The sequence below is a fragment of the Ursus americanus genome, chromosome 12 (assembly GCF_024610735.1).
Source record: "Ursus americanus isolate L20-20 chromosome 12, mUrsAme1.1.p, whole genome shotgun sequence".
In the NCBI taxonomy this organism is placed as follows: domain Eukaryota; kingdom Metazoa; phylum Chordata; class Mammalia; order Carnivora; family Ursidae; genus Ursus; species Ursus americanus.
The window spans coordinates 63,777,276-63,797,730 of NC_142138.1; the positions used below are offsets into that span (position 1 = coordinate 63,777,276).

The 20,455-nt window shown below is 47.7% G+C and overlaps 2 protein-coding genes across 9 annotated transcripts in view; both read right to left on the reverse strand.

Annotated features, from left to right (window-relative positions):
• The window catches only part of CD58 (CD58 molecule), a 42,158-nt gene extending 31,957 nt beyond the window's left edge, over positions 1-10,201 (reverse strand). For all 6 annotated transcript variants that reach the window (XR_006780301.2, XM_045801425.2, XM_045801427.2 and 3 more), the window contains exon 1: positions 10,042-10,201. Coding sequence is in view for 5 of the 6 variants with exons in the window: in XM_045801425.2 (XP_045657381.2) it covers positions 10,042-10,111 (70 nt within the window). In the remaining variant the exon portion in view is untranslated. The remainder of the gene's footprint in view (positions 1-10,041) is intronic.
• A 4,067-nt stretch (positions 10,202-14,268) lies between these two features.
• Positions 14,269-20,455, reverse strand: part of IGSF3 (immunoglobulin superfamily member 3) — a 92,693-nt gene continuing 86,506 nt past the window's right edge. For all 3 annotated transcript variants that reach the window (XM_045801423.2, XM_045801421.2, XM_045801422.2), the window contains 2 exons: positions 19,231-19,698; positions 14,269-17,460 (listed from right to left, as the gene is read on the reverse strand). In XM_045801423.2, the coding sequence (XP_045657379.1) occupies positions 17,210-17,460; positions 19,231-19,698 (719 nt within the window). In that variant the 3' untranslated portion in view covers positions 14,269-17,209. The remainder of the gene's footprint in view (positions 17,461-19,230; positions 19,699-20,455) is intronic.

Genomic DNA, 20,455 nt, shown 5'->3' on the forward strand with positions numbered 1-20,455 from the left:
TAAATGGAGAAGTGGCAAGGGAAACCACACCACAGGAGCCGCTGCGAAGCCTGAGAGCTCGGGGAGATGAGGCATGAATAGAGAGCCACCGTGCCTCTGCAGGAGGCGCTGGGCGGACCGGCCAGCGAGCAGAGGCACGTGGGCACTGGCGCGCATGCGTTCCTCCAGAGCCCCGCTCCTCCAGTCCCAGCCGCGTGAGCGCGTGCAATTTGCAGAACTTCTGATTTTCCAAGAAATGCTGGATGTTCAAATTTTGTGTGAAAACTTCTCATTCTTAAAGGCAGTAACTGATTCCAATCAGAATGGATCAGAGTTCATCCCCCCCACCCCCAGCCAGGCTAACCCCGTGAGGACAAAGCAGGGTGGTGCTTGGTCTCTGCTGTACCCCGCTGCCTGGCACAGGAAGGGCACTCGATAAATATTTGAGTGAGTGAAGTAATCTAAATACAACTGGACTATAGTCCAAAAGGCCGGGCTTCCTGATAGAACCACAAAATTTAGCAGTTCCCCCAGATCCCGAGCTTTTCAAGGTCCTAAGGTGCTGTGGAAGTTGGTTGATGAATCATCATCACTCAGCTAGGAGAGGTGGAAACGTTCAACTGGCACCAAAGAATAAGTGGCTTAGGACCCCTCTCCTCCCTCCCACCCCCGGGGTGTGCAGGTGAAACAGTCCCCGTCCCCCAATGCCTGTCACCAGCGCCACACCCAGACTGGAGGCGCTGCTGGATTCGCACTCCCATCTCTCCCCAACTGCTGTTCCTTTCAAGATACCCCCCTTTGTCTCCTGCTTCCCCTTCAGGCTTAACTAGGCTCCGCCTACTTCCTGCACCAGGTAAGCCTGGACCCACCCAGGATGCAGCTCCGAATCAAAGGTAAATAGCCCGCGGCAGGTCTGAGGAGATGCAATTTGTTTATTGATGCCATTTCTTAGAAATGAACAATGTGAGTTTAAAGTCTTTTTCTCTCTCTAAAATATCTTTTAAGGATGGCCTGCATATTTTAGCAGTTAAGATCAAAGTTCATTTGATGAAAAAAATCCCCTAAAAGTTTCAGTACCTGAATATATAAATCTTGGTATTTCCCCCCTATGTTCAACATTCTAACGGTGTTTCAGTTAAAGACTCCTTCAAGCGTGAAGACAGCAGGATCTGGGGGCATTCTGAACCCAAGTGAGCAGATGAATCTCTTCTCCAGACCAGGGAGGGGGTGAGGGGGTGAGGGGGTGGGGGGGGTGGGGGGTGGGCGACCATAACCTTTCTTCTCTGTATCATGGCACACTCTCAGCTGACATCTACCTGGAGTGTGAAAGTCGTGACATTTTGGGAGACAAAGTCTCTCTCTACATACATACACACATTTACAACACAGAGGAGTGGCCACTCTCCTAAAATGTCCATTATCAGATAATCTGTCCTATTGTCCACAGATATTCTCAGATTAGTCAGGCCCATGTCCCAGTTTTGGGGTAGGAAATCTGCTCACCAAGTATATAGATAATAAAGAGGAAATGGGAGTCTTTTTACTCAAAGAAGTGCAAAGCAGTTCGTTTCTTTAACCTAGTTCTTTATAAATCCACTCCCAATGAGCCCTAAGCCAACTCAACCCAGAAAAAGTGAGGGCGTGGGCCTGAGTATATGGGGAGGAACATTCCAAAGAATGGGAGCCACCAGGTTATAGATGAGGAAACCAGGGCTCAGAGAGGTTCAGAAGCTGACTGCAGTCACGCAGAGGACACAGAGCTGCTGTCCAGAGACAGGCAGCCGGCTCCAGAGCCTGCACTGTCAGCCAGGAAATGAGATGCCTTAGTCTCCTCTTGTCCAGGCCCAATCACTGGTGCTGCTGTGATTGCTAAAGACAGGACTCTCCTGCGCTCAGCTACACCACAACTGCCTCCCTGGCTCTTTGATGTCAGCCTGAAACGGCAGCCACCTGAATCTCTGCAGGTTGTAACCCCCCAGCCCCCCAGTCCCAGAAACCCCCCAGAACTTGCTCTACATGTGCTCTCAGTTGTCAAGCTACCCTTGCCTCCTGGATGAGCTCATCTGGAATGGAGATGTTGGAACCGACTAAACCAATTTCCTTTTGAGCTTTTCTGTCGTCCGTCAGGTGAAAGCATTCCCCATTTTACTCCTTGGGCTGACACTTCAAGTCCTTTTCCTTTCCCTCCCAATCTGTACAGTGTGCTTCAATAACCGGCACCTACACATGGCTCACGAGCACATGAAATGTGGTCTGTCCGCAAGGAGATGTGTTGCGGGTTTAAGAAGACGCACCAGGATGAAGATTTGATACGAAAAAGGGACTGTAAAATCCCTCATTAATATTTTCTGTATCAACTACATGTTGAAATGAAAATATTGTGGCTCTATTAGGTTAAATACAATATATTATCAAAATCAATTTCGCAGGTTTCATATTATGTTTCTAACTGTCCGCACTCCTCCAGCCTGTCCTTTCAAGATACCCACATACCATCTTGCTCAAAAGCCCCATTTGTGAGCTCATTAGGCTCAAAAGCCACATGTTTTTGTTGGAGGATGTATCTGAGATCTACAGCACACTTTGGGGAACAAGGTCTTTACTAGAGCTATTTAAGACTCTGGGAGTCTTTTAAAATCTATTCTCCAAAGTCTGATTCAAGGCATTTCTATACACTATTGATCATTTCATTAAGGATTTCTTTATAATCCCTACTATTTTCAGGTTATTCAGCTCATAGTTGAGAAACTAAGTTATGATGACACAACCTTATTAGTTTCTTATGAATCTGAATTTCTTATTATTTTCTGAATGTGTATATAAAATGGCATTTTTTCTTCCTAGTTTTTAACTGTTACAGGGGAAAAGTGTTCAAAAAATTACACAGCAGTGAGCCTGGTAGAAATTCGGACACTAATCACCACAGACATTTTGGGGAACATTATGAAAAGGAAGTGAAATCCACTAGGACCTGAAATGGGTCTTGAGAACAAGCCTATCAAAATAATTTGTTTCCCTCAGATGGATACTTGGTCAAGGTCACAAAGGGAAGACCTATGGACTAGGGGTTCCCCATTGGGGGCGGAGAGCAGACATGAACTTATTGCAGGGATTCTGGCCAAGAGGTCTCCTTACTTCCACTGGACTTCCTTGGAGCCCTGGACTCCTTGGGCTATGAGGTCATTGGCACAGGCACCAGCAGCAGCTGAGAAGGAAAAGAAAGACCAAAGGGCACAATGGCAAGAAGATTTTTAAAAAGAAAAAGAAAACAAGGAAACAAAACAGGAAAAAGGTCAAAGGAGAAGATCGTCTGTCTATAAAGTAACTGGAAGACATTTTCTTTTGACGCTGGTGGACAGACACTGAAAGCCATCTCCAGAGAAATGCTAAGATGTTTTCTAGCACTTTCCTGGGGACTAGTCTCAGTATTTTGCACTTCCTATTCAGACCTCAACTGGTCTGAACAAATGGAAAAGGTAGTATCCTGGTTTCACTTTCAATCCTGAGACAGGTTTGATTTGTGTAGGGGGCTGTATCCCCACGTAAAAGCTTTAAAAAGCCTTCTGCACTTGAGAAGAAATGTGAGAGGAAATCAAAAGACAGAAAACTTCTGCAAACAAACACTCGTGCCTCATGTATGCAGGCAAACTTTCTGCTTTTAAACAGAGGAACCAATACCTACCTTGAAAGCCTGCTTTCACTCAAGAAACGTTACAGTGCTCAAAAGGGCAATAAAACAAATTCTTAGATCGAGTTCTCCAAACGTGCTTCTAAGTCTCTTTAAAAAACTTTCAAAGATACCCATCAAAATTAAACCAAAAACCCAGTCACAAATGCAATGTGGGAAACTTGATTAGATCCTGGTGTTGTTTTTTTGTTTTTTTTTTTTAAAGATTTTATTTATTTATGTGACAGAGAGACAGCCAGCAAGAGAGAGAACACAACAGGGAAGTGGGAGAGGAAGAAGCAGGCTCCCAGCGGAGGAGCCCGATGTGGGACTTATCCCGGAACGCCAGGATCACGCCCTGAGCTGAAGGCAGACGCTTAACGACTGCGCTACCCAGGTGCCCCAGATCCTGGTGTTTTAAAAAAGACAATCTGTGACAACTGGGGAAACCAGAATAAGGGTAGAAACTAGGGGATATGATGATACGATGAGATTACTGTTAGTTTTCATAAATATTATGTTATCAGGATTGTGCAAAAGTACTAGGGAGTAAAGTATGGGTGTATAGGGAGAGTATAACTATAACAAAATGTTCATAAATATGTAAATAAATCCCCATCCTGAATTCTACAGCCCCAACAAAGGTTTCCCTAACCGCTTTCTGCAGATGATGATACGGAAAACAATCCTGCGTGATTGGTAACTGTGCTGTCCTATATAATTTCACATGTCTTAGCAAAATTACACTGGACAATACACACATGTCACATACAAGAGATCACCTATGGGGGCACCTGGCTGGCTCAGTCAGAAGAACGTGTGACTCTTGATCTCAGGGTTGTGAGTTCGAGCCCCGTGTTGGGTGTAGAGATTACTAAAAAGATAAATAAACTTAAAAAAAGAGAGAGGTCACCTATGGCTCTTCAAATCTTCATAAAATTTGCTTACCTAATCTTGGGTTGTGAATGCATGGATTCTGAGTCAGATGAATGTGACTTCTATCACGCGTTCACTCCTATCCTGTGTGAACTTGGACAAGGTACTTAACCTAACTAACCTTTGTGCTCCTCTTTGATAGTCTCTACCTAAAAAAACTGGTGTGACAATTCAATGAAAACAAAAATCCAAAATACTGAGCACAGAACCTGGCACAGAGCACGTATCAATTCATGACGGCTATTATTATAACAATGGGTCTAGTTTTCTCATAGGAATACACGACACTATTTTGACTTAGATCATCTTCTTCCCAAATAAAAACACACAGACTCTGAATCTTGATTGAAGCAAAACAAAACAAAACAAAAACCAAACAAACCATGAACAGGTCTCACATAATAATGTGAGATAATAACTTAAAAAGGAGAAATGCTAGACAAACACTGTATTATCTAATGTCCAGATTTAACACGCTGTATTGTTAAAAAAAAAAAACATGAAAACAAATCGGTGAAAGGAACTTTTTAAGACGTAGTATACGGCTTTGTTTCTGCATATAAGGAAAGAAACTCTAGCTGGGGAGATAGCTGGCGAGGTAAAGGAACCATACAAAGCAGCAGCAGAATAAGGAAGCCTCTGCTAAAAAGAGCTAATACAACAGTTCTTAATGAGCTTTGCTACCTGCCCTGTCCTGCTGGCTCGACCTTCCAAACATATCCCCCTACCTCCCATTCAGTCCCCCTCTCTTGCAGTCATTTCTTACCTGCACTGTTCCTATGGCCTCCCCAGCTGGTCCCCCTGCTTCTCCTTTGCTCTCTCTACAGACTGCTCTCCACAGAGCCACCAGAATAATTCATTTACACACTCCAGTCATTGTAATTTCACTCCTGTTCAAAATCCTCCAAAACATCCCATTTCGCCGGGAGTAAAAAAAAGTCGCAGTCTTTAAAGGGGCCCACAACATTTTATCTCTAGCACCTAGCCCCAACTGTGTTTACAACTGCATTTCCTACTGCTTTCTGGTACAATGGTCTCCTTGAAATCCCTTAAATGCAGAAGCCTGGCTCAGGGTTTTTGCTGCTAGCCCTCTGCCTGGAATACTACTGCCCCAGACAGTTGCCTGGTCCACTTAAGGCTACACTCAGCTGCCCCCCCCCTTTTAAATAGACCCTCCCCTGACTACACAGTGCAGAACACTAACCACTAGAGAGTAGGGTGGCTGACGCAAACATCATACATTCAGCCCATGGAGGACTATGTAACTGTAAAAAAGGAATGATGATGATCTCTATGAACTGATATGGAATGATTATCCAGACATACGGTTAAGAGACAAAAAATAAGGTACAAAAGAGTACACAGAGGGGCGCCTGGGTGGCACAGTCGTTAAGCGTCTGCCTTCGGCTCAGGGCGTGATCCCAGAGTCCTGGGATCGAGCCCTACATCAGGCTCCTCCGCTGGGAGACTGCTTCTTCCTCTCCCACTCCCCCTGCCTCTGTTCCCTCTCTCACTGGCTCTCTCTCTCTCTCTCTCTGTCAAATAAATAAATAAAATCTTTAAAAAATAAAGAGTACATAGAGTATGTTACTATTGTTACTATTGCACTATCTATTTGTATCTACACAAAGAAACAAAGATAAAACAGAAACAAACAGTACCTGCTATGACAGAGGGAGAAGGTGAAAGGGGATTTCTCTGAGCATATCTCTATGTGGTTTGACTGGCACCATATTAATATTTTACATATTTAAAAATTAAATCAAGGGGGGAACCCTAAAATTGAATAGAAACAAAACGAATTAATGCAACTATATATTGAGTTGATAGCCTAACCACCCAGAAGAAAAAAAATTAATCCAAGTAACTTTTAAAAGACAGTATTCTGTATATATTCAGCGGGACATACGGATGAATAAAAAGAACTGTGAAGAAACTTTGAACTGTATTTAGTCAAGTTTGTGCTTGGTAGTGGTATTGGTATAGCAATTAACAAAACTATTTCATGTTCAATGTATATTAGGAAAACATACTGGTGCTATGAGGAATAGAATTCTTGCTGTGGCAAAGGGAGATACAAATAGGGAATGGAGGAAGAGAAAGATGAACCAAATGGTTAGGTTAGGCTTAGTGGTAACAGGATAAACTCATGACTTTATGAAAACTTTATTTCCCAGCTCTGAGAACTGACAGCCTAGAGACCATGACTCCAGTAGTCTTGAGCACACCTATCACCCAGATATTGATTTCTAAATCCCACCTCCCACTAAAAGTTATGAGAGAATCTAATGATTACAGGCTGAGGCAGAAATGGTACAAAATGAGCCCAAGACATCCTTCTGTGTCAGAAAGTAGTAAGTTCTCAAAAACTGATGGAAACAAGGCAAAGCACATGGAAGCACAGAGAGTTTCTCATTTGCCAAAATCTGGATCACCGAGCATCAAAACAGACGACAAAAATGCCACCTTAAGAAGTTAAAAAAAATAAAATTTAAAAGGAGGTGCAAAAGCTCCTCACTAGTGAAGAATGTCAATGATGTATAAAGAAAAATAGGGATAGAAAATTGCCGTCTACAAATATTTTAGTGGACTTAGGGGAGAATCACCACTGGATGATAAAACAGCTAAGATACTGGATAAAGATTGCTGCGGAACAGGAGAGTCACACAATCTCAAAGTGTCACTTGATAAATCGTGTATTATTTACAAAGGGGAACAGGTGCCTCTGTGATGGAGAAATCTGGGGGATCACCTTAACCAATTAAGGTCTCCAATAATGGGACAAATGGACTGCATCTACTGCCTAATGAGATGCACAGAGGACACGACACACCTATGGAACATTCCTGAAAGTTTTAACCAGAACCTAATCATGAGGAAACAGACCATCCAAATCTAGGGACATTCTATGAAACTGGTCCAGACCTTTCAAAAACAGTGATGTCATAAAGTAAAAAAAAAAAAAAAAAAAAAAAAAAGAGTTGGCAAGTTTTAGATTAAAGGGGATTAAAGAGGCCGGACTACCAAATGCATGTGTGATCCAGAATCAGCTTCTGGACTCTATCAGAAAACAGTATTATATTGATGGTGTATTTCCTGACTGTGATCATGGTTTCATGGATTTCTGGAGACATACTATTCTTAGAAGACATATGTTGAAATATTTACAGGTAAGGGATCATAAGATCTGCAACTCTCAAATGTTTAGACAAAAAAAAAATTAAGTGTGTGTATAAATAGAAGTAAACCAAATGCGTTAAAATGTTAATAACTGGGGATTCCAGGAGAAAAATGTGTACGTGTTCATACTATTTTTGGCAACTATTCTAGAGATTTCTGATGTTCCAAAGTTTTAAAGAAGTAAAAAGAAATATTAACCATGCCCACTCCCCTTTCCTCTGCATGACTAATCTCTGTATTAGTAAATGTTTACTTTACCACCACCCAATATCTAGATATTTACTCATTTATTCACTTTCTGTCTCTCTCCCCCACTATAACGTAAGCTTTGCAAAGGCAGGGAAGTCTCCTCCTTGTTGTAACCCCAGTCCCTTGTACAGTGCCCAACGCACAGTTGACCCTCAGTAAGAATGTGTTCCGGGACTCAGGTTCACATTCTAGGAAGTACATGCTATCATTACCCTTCTTCACCAGTGAGTGGTGCGCTCTCTCTCTCTTCCAGGGCAAAGACAGCGAGGCTCGCACAACTTAGGTAACTCATGGAAACTGTAACTCAGGTGCGGAGCAGGGCCAGGGTGGGAAGCCAAGCACTGGACTGGAGAGCTGATGCTCTTAATCACCAGCGGGCTGCTTCCCACTGAGTCAGCCTCTGCCTGTAGTGTACCTCCCCCTTTCCCAGACACTAGCATCGGAAAGTCTCAGGGGGTCCTGGGATGGCATCTGCCCTCTGATGGCATCTGCCCTGTGACAGCTTCCCTGCCTCCTATGACTCCCAGATGCTATCCTTTCTCTGTACTGCTTTCAGATTATTCCTCCTAAACGCATGGTTCCAATTCTGTGAGGCCCAGAAAGAATTCTCCTTTGCCCGCAGAAGATAATCCAAACTCCCACAAGGGATGTTCAGGCTCCGCCCTGGGTCTTCCAGCTCCCATAGGCACACTTAGGCTCCAGGGACCCTGAGTGACTCTCAACTGCCTAGGTTCACCCTGTACACTGTGCTCCCCTGTCTGTTTCACCTCTTGGAATCTTTTCCTACATCATGGCACGTCCACACACCATCTATCCTCAGAGGCCAGGTTCAAATACCCTCTCTTCCATGAAGTCTTTGCTTCACAAGAGATATTGATTTCACAAAAGACGTTGCTCCCTTCCCTGTGCACGCCCATAGCACTTTATGCTCAGCCTGTCTTAGGACATTTACTTTTGTGCCTTAGAACGTAGGCACTTTTGAGATCTCTCAACCCCTCCCCGCTAGGCGGTCCTCCATAGACCCGAACCCCATAGGTACTCAATGGAAGCTTAGTGCAGAATGAGGACTGCAAGATTGATCTGTAGTATGTGCAAAGGGGGCCCCCGCGGGAAATCCTCAAGGAAGGAAGAACTAGTTAAGCGTTTATTACTATGCTCCAGGGGTTTGGCTATGAGTGCGTGTGTGTGTGGGGGGGGGGGGTTATAAAGGTGGGGAGGTAAAAATGGTGACAGATAGTTATTTCATGGGGCTGTTAATCTGGCTGAAGAAGTGGGAAAGGGATGAACGCAGTTCTAGATGCACAGAGTTCTTTTACGTTTTTCAAGGGAGGAGAAAGGAGCACCAGCCGCCCTGCTTCGGAATCCTGGAGCGATTCAGACATTTCTCTTGGCGGGTCCCTGTCCCAGCCGGGGTACCCTTCCCACAGGAGCGCAACTCACGCGGCGGGGCATCGGAGGAGAAAGGGGAACGCGGAAACCATTCGGCTGTTGCGGCTCCTGCGCCCCACCCGGCGCGCCGCGGATAAGCCGCGTTCTTTGGGTAGGTGGAACCCGCTGCGGCGACCCGTCTGGGAGAGCTCACCGGTTGCGGAAGCAGTGAAAGGGCCGTCCAAGTGCTTGGCGACGGCACCCCGGGGGTGGTGGTGGGGGCAAGTGGCTTAGCAGTCACTGGAACCTCAGCAAAGGCACACCCTTCCGGAGGAACACCAAAGTGGGGAGGTGAAAGGGCTTGGGGGAGTTGGGGGTTAAGGACTCTTAAGAAACTACCGGAGAAGTGAGCGAGCCGGAGTCCCATCCCTCTTCCAAACGAGGATTCCGGTGCCTAAGGTCAAAGTTGCTTCCTGACTACTCACAGGAGCCTTGAAGTGACAACTCTGCCGGACAAGGTCCCGCTGGCTGCGTTTCTTCTCCTCAAGCCAGTAGTGGCCGCCTCGAGCCCCGCCCGTCCACCCAGCCTCGGAGCCCTGAAGCCACCGACACCCGCAGCGCTGCCCAGCCCCGGCCAGGGCCCGGGGGAGGCCTCCACTCACCCAACTGGAGCACCAGGCAGACCACTCCGAAGACCCCCGCGGCCCAGCCCCAGGCTCTCCCAGCGGTCATGGCGCGTCCCGCGGGCCTCTGAGGGCCGGACTACGCAGGAGTTTACTAGTTAGTTCCCGGGCAGCTTCCCGCGGCCCCGCCCCTGCGCCGCCGGGTCCCCGCGCCGCCCGGCCCGGGTCCCGCCCCTGGTACCGCCCAGGCCCCGCCCCTCCCGGCCTGGCCCCGCCCCGCCCGCCCGCCGCGCCAGCTTCCTCTCCTCCCGCAAGTCCCCAAAGTGACTCGGTCTCCTCCCGTCTGCTCTATGGAGCTGTTCCTTCAAAGTGGCTTGCGTCTTTAAAACCAGGCTTATCTTCGTTCCTCCCGCTGCTCCAGCACTTTTCCTGGACGTTTGGGACTTGACGGAGGCAACTCTGTAACTGGGGGTGTCGGGGAGGGGGGAAGGGGGAACTGTCGCCCCCCCCCCCCCCCGCAAAGTCCCTGCGGTGACAGGAGAACTCTGCCAAAGGACTGGAAGGCTCCGAAGCACTTCCTTCAGCTCTTTCCAGCAGCAGCAGCAGCAGCGCGGAACTTGAGTCCCCTGCCAGTCACTGTCCTGGAACATTAAAACGAAAGGGAACGGGACGTTTTGGGCAATTGCTAGAACGTGCGGGATTACCTGGTGCAGCCGGTCCCGCCTGTCTCATTCAAGTTCAGGCCATCTTTTCCTTAAGCCTGCCCCCACCCCCAACCGTCCCTTTCTCCGGAGCCGGGACTTCTAGCCTTGGGTTTCTCCCTTCTCGGTTTCCTCTGTTTTCCTCTTCCTCCATCTCAGCTGTGGACTTTCCCTTAGGCTGAGGAGTCAGATTTGGTCGCCCCCTCACTGTTCGTCCTCCTCGGAAATCACCCCCCCCCCACCCCAAGCTGCAAAAGGCTCCTGGAACACCCCATGTTAGTGGTTAATCGTCTTTTTTTTTTTTTTTTTTTAAGAATTGATTGGGAGGGGGAAGGGAGGGAGGGAGGGAGGGAGAGAGAGAGAGAGAGAGAGAGAGAGAGAGAGAGAGAGAGAGAGAGAGAGAAAACGAGCCGGGGGGTGCAGGACCTGAACCACCTGTACCGAAGGCAGAAGCTTAAACGACCGCGCCACCCAGGCGCCTCCTAGTGGTTAGTCTTCTTGATTGGCTTGTCGTCCCTCAAATCTGTCGGGCCCCAGACCAAATGACTCCCAGAATCAGCTCCTCACATGGCTTTCCTGTCTGCCCCCTTTCAGAGAGAAGCACATGAATTCCCCTGCTAGCTGTGGGAGCTAAGGGAACTCTGAAGCTCTTCCGGTGAACAGGACACCCTGATGTCCTAATAAACACCAACATGTCAGTTGTGAAACTGAGGGGAAATGTGCTTTATTGTTGCTGTCATCTCTATCATCCTCAAGTGAGGACCCTAAAACCACTCAAGACAGTTGAACTATACTGTAAGAATTCATTAGTTCTTAGGTCAGGCATAAAATCCTAAAAGGTATCTAGGGGCGCCTTGGGTGGCTCAGTTAAGCACCTGACTCTTGATCCCAGCTCAGGTCTTGATCTCAGAATTGTGAGTTCAAGCCCTGTGCTGGGCTCCACGCTGGTTGTGGAACCTACTTTAAAAAAATACCTTAGGGGCGCCTGGGTAGCTCAGTCATTAAATGCCTGCCTTCGGCGCAGGTCATGATCCCAGGGTCCTGGGATGGAGCCCTGCTCAGTGGGAAACCTGCTTCTCCCTCTCCCAATCCCCCTGCTTGTGTTCCCTCTCTCACTGTGTCTCTGTCTGTCAAATAAAATATTTTTAAAAAAATAAGTAAAAATAAAAAATAAAATAATACCTTACATCTTAAAAGGGTATCTCTATCAGTGAAATTTCTGGGACCAATGTCATGTATCAGGAAGCATCCTACCTTAAGACATTCCCTACCATCCGTACATACTGGGGACATGAAGCAGGTGGAGTGTACAGCACAAAATGTGAGAAAATCAAGTTTTTGTTCTGTTCTGGACTGGTGGGAGCTCAGGCCAATTGAGAAAGTTAGGAGGGGTCAAACTTTTAGACAGTGGAGAGCCTCTGAATATTTTTGAACTAAGAAGTGATAATAACAGCAAACATCTGCTGAGCACTTACTAAGCCAGGCCTTGTATTAAGGGCATTACCTGAATTAATTTAATTTTCTGGCTGTCCCTATTTTCACAGATGAGGAAATGGAGACTCAGAGAAGGTAAATGACTTGCTCAAGGACACACAGTAAGGGGCAGAACTGGGAGTCCAACTGAAGTTAAATCTAGAGCGCCACTCTTACCCTCTCATACAGGATTAGGATGCAACTTTTGGATAGGTAGCCATGCTCTTGACTGGACTGGCCAGCCGGCGCTGCCGACCCAGCAGGGCGGGGGAAAGTTCTGCCCAGTCACATGGGGCTGGGAAGTATGTCTCAGGTCATGGTCTCCAGCCTTTGGGTGAGGAATGATTCATTAGGTCTTCTTTGGTTAGATGCTGCTCTGACCAAGACCAGCGTGCAGTGCCAGCTTTTTCATTAAGAGAAATGTTGTGCTTCTATCAGGCAATTTTTTTGAAATATTTATTTCACACCCAACATGGGGCTCAAACCCCAAACCAAAGGTTAAGAGTCACATGCTCTACCGACTGAGCCAGCCAGGTGCCCCTTAAACCAAGCATTTTTAGAGGAGCTTCTACGCAGTCTAGAAGACTTCATCTGGAGTCAAAAATGGCTCCAAAAGGTGGACCTGAGTTAGGCAATGGGCCCAAAAGTCTCTATTTCTATACTGAAGACTTGCCCCCAAAAGGAGAGTGGATGTATTTTTCGTCCTGTGGCCGGTATTGAGGTCCAGACGTACCTGTTTGTCACTGTAGATAAATCAGGAACTCGAGGTAAGAAAGGAGGGCTCCTCCAGCCTGCTCACATGGCATGGGGTTGCTGCTCTTCCTAGCGTGTCCCTCTCTGGTCCTCTGGCTCTGGTTTTTGCCAACCTTGGAACTACCCCCCAGGAAGCTTAGAAATCCCAGAATGAACTGAGCAAAACACAGCTCCTAATCTTGCATACATGGAAATTGTCCCTGCCTCTTCTGGAAATGTACATTCACTTCACTTATATAAACACTGGGCAGATTTGCACCAAAGGCATGGATGGGAAAATCTTCTTCCACAATAACTCCATTTCCCTTTTTAAAATGTTCCCTGGCAGAAAGACAGCATTTGGGAGAAAAATTAGGCAAAAGAAATACGTAAGACATAACATGGAACCATTGTGGGTACCCAAGGGATAAACAATCCCATTTCAACTCCTGGCCAGGCCAGCAGCTGCAAGAAGTTGATAAGGATGCAGCAGATGGGGCCGTGGAGCAGAGGAAAGCACATATTAAAGCCTTTGAAAGGTTTGATTTTTTAAGAGAGAAGGAAGCGCCTCCCTCTGCTTCTTACACGCTATCTAGTTTCTTTTGCATATTCAGTGCAATGTAAAAAATTACAGATGGGTTCTGCCGAATCCTGTATCACTGCTGTGGTTTTAATCATTCTATCATTCTCACTTTGCAGAAGTGGTGAACTCCTCTGTACCATCCCAGCGTTCGGGTGGCGCGGGGAACATGTGGTGTGCTGTGCAGGAAGGCCCCCTGAGCAGGAAGACACAGCTCCTGCTGGGTTCCTGCCTCCTGGCAGATGCTTGCTGACAATTCCATGGTCCGGACAATACTCCATCGTTTGAGAAAGGTGGTGTGGTCTTGCTGCAGAGGCCCTCCGTAGCCACGGGGAAGGTTGTTCCCCGTTCCTGCCCTCCTTCTCCATCAGTCTCCTCCCACCCTTTCCACCCCCCTCCCCCAAAAAGGAAAGCTGGTTAAGGAGCTCTGCCTTCTGAATCTGCCTATCAGGCCTCCAGGTGTATGGTGTGCGCACAGATCTGGGGGCAGCATGGCCTTGACAAGTAGTTGTGTACATTTATTATGATTCATCTTCCTCAGATGGCAGTAAAGCATCTTAGGAAAGGTTGTTGTCCCGTTCCCCCCCCCCCCCCATCATTTGTACAAAGGCACTCTTCAGGCTGGGAGCAGGGCAGCATAATAAAGTCTACAATTCTTGACCCTTGAGCCTAGCAGGCCAATGCCAGGGGCAGAACTCCACACCCCCAGGGCACAGTTTCATGGAGGAGAGAGGCCGGTTAAGAGAAAGGACAGCGGGCTCCAGTAACTGTAAACAGCCATATTTTCAACATAATTTACTACAGGTCTCTGAAGTGTATATAAAACATTTTAGTGCAACATTTTACAAATAGTTTTCCTTTAAAAAAAAACCAAAAACCAAAATAAACAAAAACAAAATCAACAGCTCTCTACATCATGCATGGGTAGTTTCCTTACCCTACCTGTTTTTTCAACAATAAACGCAGAGAAACCATTGTTTGAAAAGAATATGAAAACCTGCTACAGATACACCCTGATGAAGGAGGGTGTGGTCATATCCACGTCCTGGGATGGGCCTAGCACAGTGTAGTTTCTCATGAATGCAACATTGTAGCTGTAGAGAAGTCAAGAGAACAGCTGGCAGTTTTCCTCTCCTGGTCCATGGCCTACAACTCCGGGAGGCCCTGTGCAATGAGGTCTCCAGCCACTGGAGGGCACCATTACCACTCATCTGACACCACATTTCCATAGAAACAGCCCAATAAGGTCCTGGGGATTTTCACAGAAAGCTGAAAAGCTCACCCTTTGATGGTATCCCCCAGCCCAATAGAAAATACACAGGGGGAAAAAAACCCCAAAAAACCCAATTATCAAAATACTGGCTTCGGTTTCTTTTCTTCCTTTCAAATTTCCTGCAACTGCTTCACATATTTAATTCCGTGCATTACCTACTTTCCTACAGCTGTGAACCAAAGCAAAGTCAACTCTTCGTAGTCCGTTACGCACCCAGTCCCAGCCAACCCTCTGGCATCTTTCCCATGTCCCAGAGGAAAGTAAGTCATCTTCCCTCATTGACTCAGGCTAAAAATTAGGGGCCGATTTTCCACAGAAAGCCCACGTGCCTGAAAGGAAGCAATGGGGCAAAGGACTGCTTTCTTCCTGCACCGCTGAGCCGGCGGACTCCATACCCCCGCAGCGTTGATGCAGCATACGTAAGAAATGCGAATGAGCACACAGGCTGTAACAGAGGGATGCAGGTGGTGGCGCCTACACATGGTCTCATAGGAGAGCACTGGCGGGGGAGCGGGGGAGAGGAGGCAGGTCTACGCAAGCCTGTCGTTGGCCTGGCTTCCCCACAGCTATGGCATCGCAGATCATCTGCTGAGCACCCATGCCACCTGTACCCCCCACAGACCCCAATCCGGATCGGCACCCCCATGGCTTCCCGTGGAGTCCATTACGCCTCAGAACAGACAGGAATCTCTCTGGTTAGACTTAGCTCCAGAATCCCTGGCGGCCTTTTTCTAAACTGGGAATTCCCTTGGGATTCAAGATGCAAGTTTAAGAGGAAAGGAAATGGTACTTGTGGCTGGCAAAACAGAGGAGCCCCAGGGCATAAACACTCCTCCCATGGAGTAAGCAAGAGGCAACACTCGTAACCCACGAATGGTGCTCCAGGGGAGCCAAGCACGTTGCCCCATAGTGTAAAGGAACAGGGGTGACACTGGCCTTGATGGGCTTTAGTGGGCATTGGAATGAACTGCCACCATACCAACGAACAACCAAATCGCCCAAAACTACAAACAAGATCTAAGAAGGGGAAGGGCAAACACCCACACAGGCATGTGACCACTTCCCACTGAGATGAGGTCATCTGAATGGGTCACAAAAGGGCTGTGTCTGACCTCTCCTGGGCAGATATTCTATGGCAGTAAGATACAGGCCGAGAGAAATGGTGAATAAGGAAGACATCGTTCTCTTGGAGGAAAATCTACCTGGAGGGAAGAAGAAAAACCTAGTCTTCATATCTCCAGCATGGCATTCTTCCCCTGGTCTCCAAGGTCAGGCTCTGGAAGCCACCCCGTCCCACCACTGACCCTCGCAGGAACTTAGCTGCCAGCCTGCCCCGTGCGCTCCGGTATAAGGTGTCCTGTGGTAGCTGCTTGGGCCCTGATGTGTTCAGCTCAGCACTGTCCCCCTTTCAGGCTCCCTGGCCACTTTCCCTTAAGAGTTTGGCAAAGCACCTTAGGATAGAAGCCCAGCCACTCACAGTTATCAGTTAGAGACGGCTCCTGCATACAGATCAAGCCAACCACTAGCCTCTTTTCCCTCCTTCGCTAATCACCGGCTTTGATCAACCTGAAAGTCAGTAGCTGCTAAAAGCAGCCCTCTGCCCACTTTAGCTGGCAAAGCGTGTGCTGTTTGCAGCTTTTGACTTATTCTCCAACAAAGTGGGTTTTTTTTTCTCTTCTTTTTTTTGGCAAGCTTGGGATGAAGCCTATTTTTTGCCTCCCTGACAGGCTAGTCAGGCACCATCTACTCCTAATGGGGTTATGCCGGATTTCTCCTGTACGTACACAGTTCTTTGAAGCAAAATTCAACACTTTCATCTTGACTACAAAGTGGTCCCAACGACTCCAGCTGAGGGAAAAGATAAGATACAAATTGGGCCCACACTACACATAATTTTCAAGTCTCGTTAAGAAAGTAAAAAAGTTCGGGTGTGTTCTGATCCATGGGTAGCGTTTTCAAGTATGCAAAAACAATAAGTCTTGGAAGAGATTCCTTTGTGCCATAAAGTTCATCCTTCCTTTTGCCACTAGTGGTACGTTAAAGAGAAATTCGTCCGTCACATTACGGAATCCAAAAAGGGTAAACCAAAGGGATTAAAAAGAGTCCATTACAAAGAATAAGAACCCCTGTAACATCTATCTGAGAATACTATATAAATCGGTGAGTAGACGTGGCACCTGGAGCTACTCACTACATTACCGAAAACAAAAACAAGGAGCCTAATTCTGCAGGATAAGGACATCTGCTCCAGAACAGCTAACCAACCAAGACTGCCACCTAGAGGCAGTCTGTCTCTGGGACCGATCGGGGACTTCAAACACTTCTCAAGTCTGACAGTCTTCGGCGAGAGCGCTCCAGAGGTTGGGTGCGGTCTGCTGCGCGATCACAGAGCAAGAGGCAGGAAGGGAGGGTCTCAGCTCCTCCGTGGCTGGGTCCGCTGGGCTGCCCTTAGTCTATGGCTCCCGGGTGGATACTGAGCACAGGGGGCTCCAGGCAAGTGGGGGAGTAGTTGAGGTGTGGCTCTTTGATCCACAACAGGGGCACCCCATTCTTCCCATCCGAGTTCTTGCTGGAGTTCCGGCTCTTGAAGCGCACCAGCAGGATGGTGATGATGAGGATGCCGAAGATGGGGAAAGGGTAGAAGAAGACGAAGTAGAAGAGCGCGTCATTGGAGCAGATGATGGACTGCAGCGTGGAACCTGGAACAGAGGCAAGAGCGTGAGGGCTGGGAGCCCGGACCGCCGGCCCTCGTTCCCGAAGCCCTCGCCCCGCCCAACCCAACCCCCGCACCCACCCTGTCTTCCCCGGCTGCTGCTAAGGGAGGGGAGAGCACCCTCCCCCCCAGCCTTGCTCTCACAGCTGCGTCTCTTCCCATCACAGCTGGAAGTTCACTCAAAGCAATGCCTCCATCTCCTGCCGGGAGCCAGTACTGGCTGCTCGGAGAGCCACAGAATCAAATGCAGTTTATCGATTGTGAACCCAACTGCGTCTAGATGGTGGGGCAGCTGACTCCGCCCCAGTCCGCGCCGCCTGCCCAGTGATAATTTACATGTCCCTTTGCACTCAGTTCTGCTTCAAACGTCCTACTTTGGGACAGGACACGTTCTCTCCCCCCGCCAGCTTTTGAGAGCAGTTTTACCAGAAAGGATCCTTACCTGCCTAACATTATCAATTGAAATGCCATTACGGACCATTTACAAATGTCCACAGTGTGTCTGTGGCTGCATAGAATTCAGTGCTAGTTATTCCTGAATCTGGAAAGGAATGAAACCCACCCCCCACCAAGCCCCATGCCCCAGACCCAGTCGAGGTCTGCTCTGGAGTAGGAGACTGTTTTCTCTGGAAAATAAGGCTGCTGATGACCGCTATGTGCTATAAAACTTAATAGGGACATCCACAGTGGGCAGATAAAATGTAGTCTAAACAGTTTCTTCGCTTGTACTTTTGGGTTATTCAGTAGATTATTAGGGGGTCTGAGTATGATTTAGGCTTTTCTCTGCTTTCCTTTCTACTGTACAGCTGTTGCTCAGTATTATTAAGAAATGCAACACACACTTAAACTTATGAGATTTCCAAAGTATATGAAATTACTGATAGTCACCCACTTTTGACCTACAAAACCTCCATTTCATATGGTTCCATCTCCTAAACAGGAGGTAGTCAAAGAAAAGAAAAAGCTGACGAAACGAAAAACCTCAAATCAAAATTACCCGGTAAAATGTTTTGGCTGAAACGGAAAAGAAGTTACGATTTCTAGCAGATTTTTTATTTCTGTGTTGCAGGCCAGTTCTACAATGACAAACGTTATCTTCAGTCTGCTCACTCTGACAGGAGGGCAACTTAAAAGAGTGCCTTGTGAGAACAAATCATTCAGGTCAGCAATTATTTCTTCCAGGCTCTGGCCATGGAGTCCCTTGATCTGATAAGTCTGAGCTCTGAACCTTCTGGAACAACAGCTGATGGTGAGCAGGGCCCTGCAGGATCACTGGTCATCCCAGCCAATCATGCAAAATCCAGCCCAACCTCCAAGTCACCCTCCAAACTACACATGAGCCAGGAACTGGAGAAAAACAGAGCAGTGATGTACTCGGGCTTCATTGTTTTGTCCTTCTTACAAGTCTGCAACACGCCAACTGGCTAAAGTGGGACTAGGCTGGATATTCTAAAGAGCGACCCCGTAACATCTAACAAGACACTTAGATAATGAAATCTTACTAGAATAGAATCTGGCGGAACATCAAGCTGATTAGGCAGGTTATTGGATGGTACGCTCTCACTTTAACTCCGATCCTCAAGGGTCAATTATACAAACTGGTATGGCAAAGCTGCTTATTAACTGGTATGGAAAACTGCTTATTAACCCATAATCCAGCTCTGAATTTATTCTTCCAGACCGTTGGAATCAACAGTTGGAAGCAACGGTTGGAACCAACAGAGACAACCTTCCCCTGTAACCTGGGCACACTCACTTGTGTCCAGAACCCGGATGCCAATGGGAGCCGACTCCTCTTCCGTCAGCCGGTACCACTCCTTCTGAGGGCTGGGCAGCCACTCCTCCACGCGGCAGGAGTAGTTGCCCGTGTCCTGGGGGCTCGCCTGCAGCACAGTGAGGCGATAGAGCAAGGGGGAGAGCCTCTGGAAGCGAAGCCTGCCCTCCCATGGGCTGCCCTCCGGGCCAAAGACAGCATCTGGGCCCACACTCAACAGGGCTGTCCGCTCCGTTGGGTCCTCTTCCTCCTCCTCGTCCCCTTCCTCCTCCCCTTCGCCCAGGCCAGGGCCATCTCTTTCCCCTCCAGCTTTAGTCCTCAGAGAGTACCAGGCCACGGCAAAGCGGGAGTCCTGACTTGACCGAGAAACAATGCTGCAGTCCAGCTGGAAAGCTGCCTTCTCAGACACGGTGGCGTTGGGGACCACTGTGTCCACCTGCAGGGCAGCATCTGGGGAGACGAGGGGCAAAAAAAGGAAGAAGAGGCTGTTTTAATTTCTTTGCTCAAAATAACCTAAATATCCATCACCAAATACACTCTAGTAACATAGTACTATACAACACACACCTATTGAAAGGAGCAAGGTGGGGCCATGTGCCTGGAGAGGGGGAAGGAGAGTTAAGAAAGACTGCTAGGCTGTAGAACACTGAGTACCCTATGAGGCACTGTATGCAGGAGAAAATACATTTTATTCCGACACATGTATCTGTTTATATTTGTGCTGAATATCCACAGAAGAATTCACAAGCTCTTAGCATGGATGCTTATGGGAACTCGGAGAGGAAGGGACACTTATCTTCACTGTAACCTCTAGCAGGGGCTGAAGGGTCCCCCTAAAATTCATGGCTATCTGGAACCTCAGAATGTGGCCTTGATTAGAAATAGGGTCTTTGCAGATGTAACGAACTCACATTGGATTTAGGGTGGGCCCTAATCCAATGACTGGAGTCCCGATAAGAAGACAAGGGGACACACAGAGAGAAGGACAGAGAGGCAGAGATTGAAACAATGCAGACACAAGCCGGGGGACACTTGGGGCCATGAGAAGCCAGCAGAGGCAAGGAAGGATTCTTCCCTAGAAGCTTCAGGGGGGACCTGGCTCTGCTGACAACTTGCTTCTAGACTTCAAGCCTCCAGAACTTTCAGAGAATAAACCGTTGTTGTTTTAAGCTGCGAAGTCAGTGCTAATTTGTCACGGCAGAGCCCT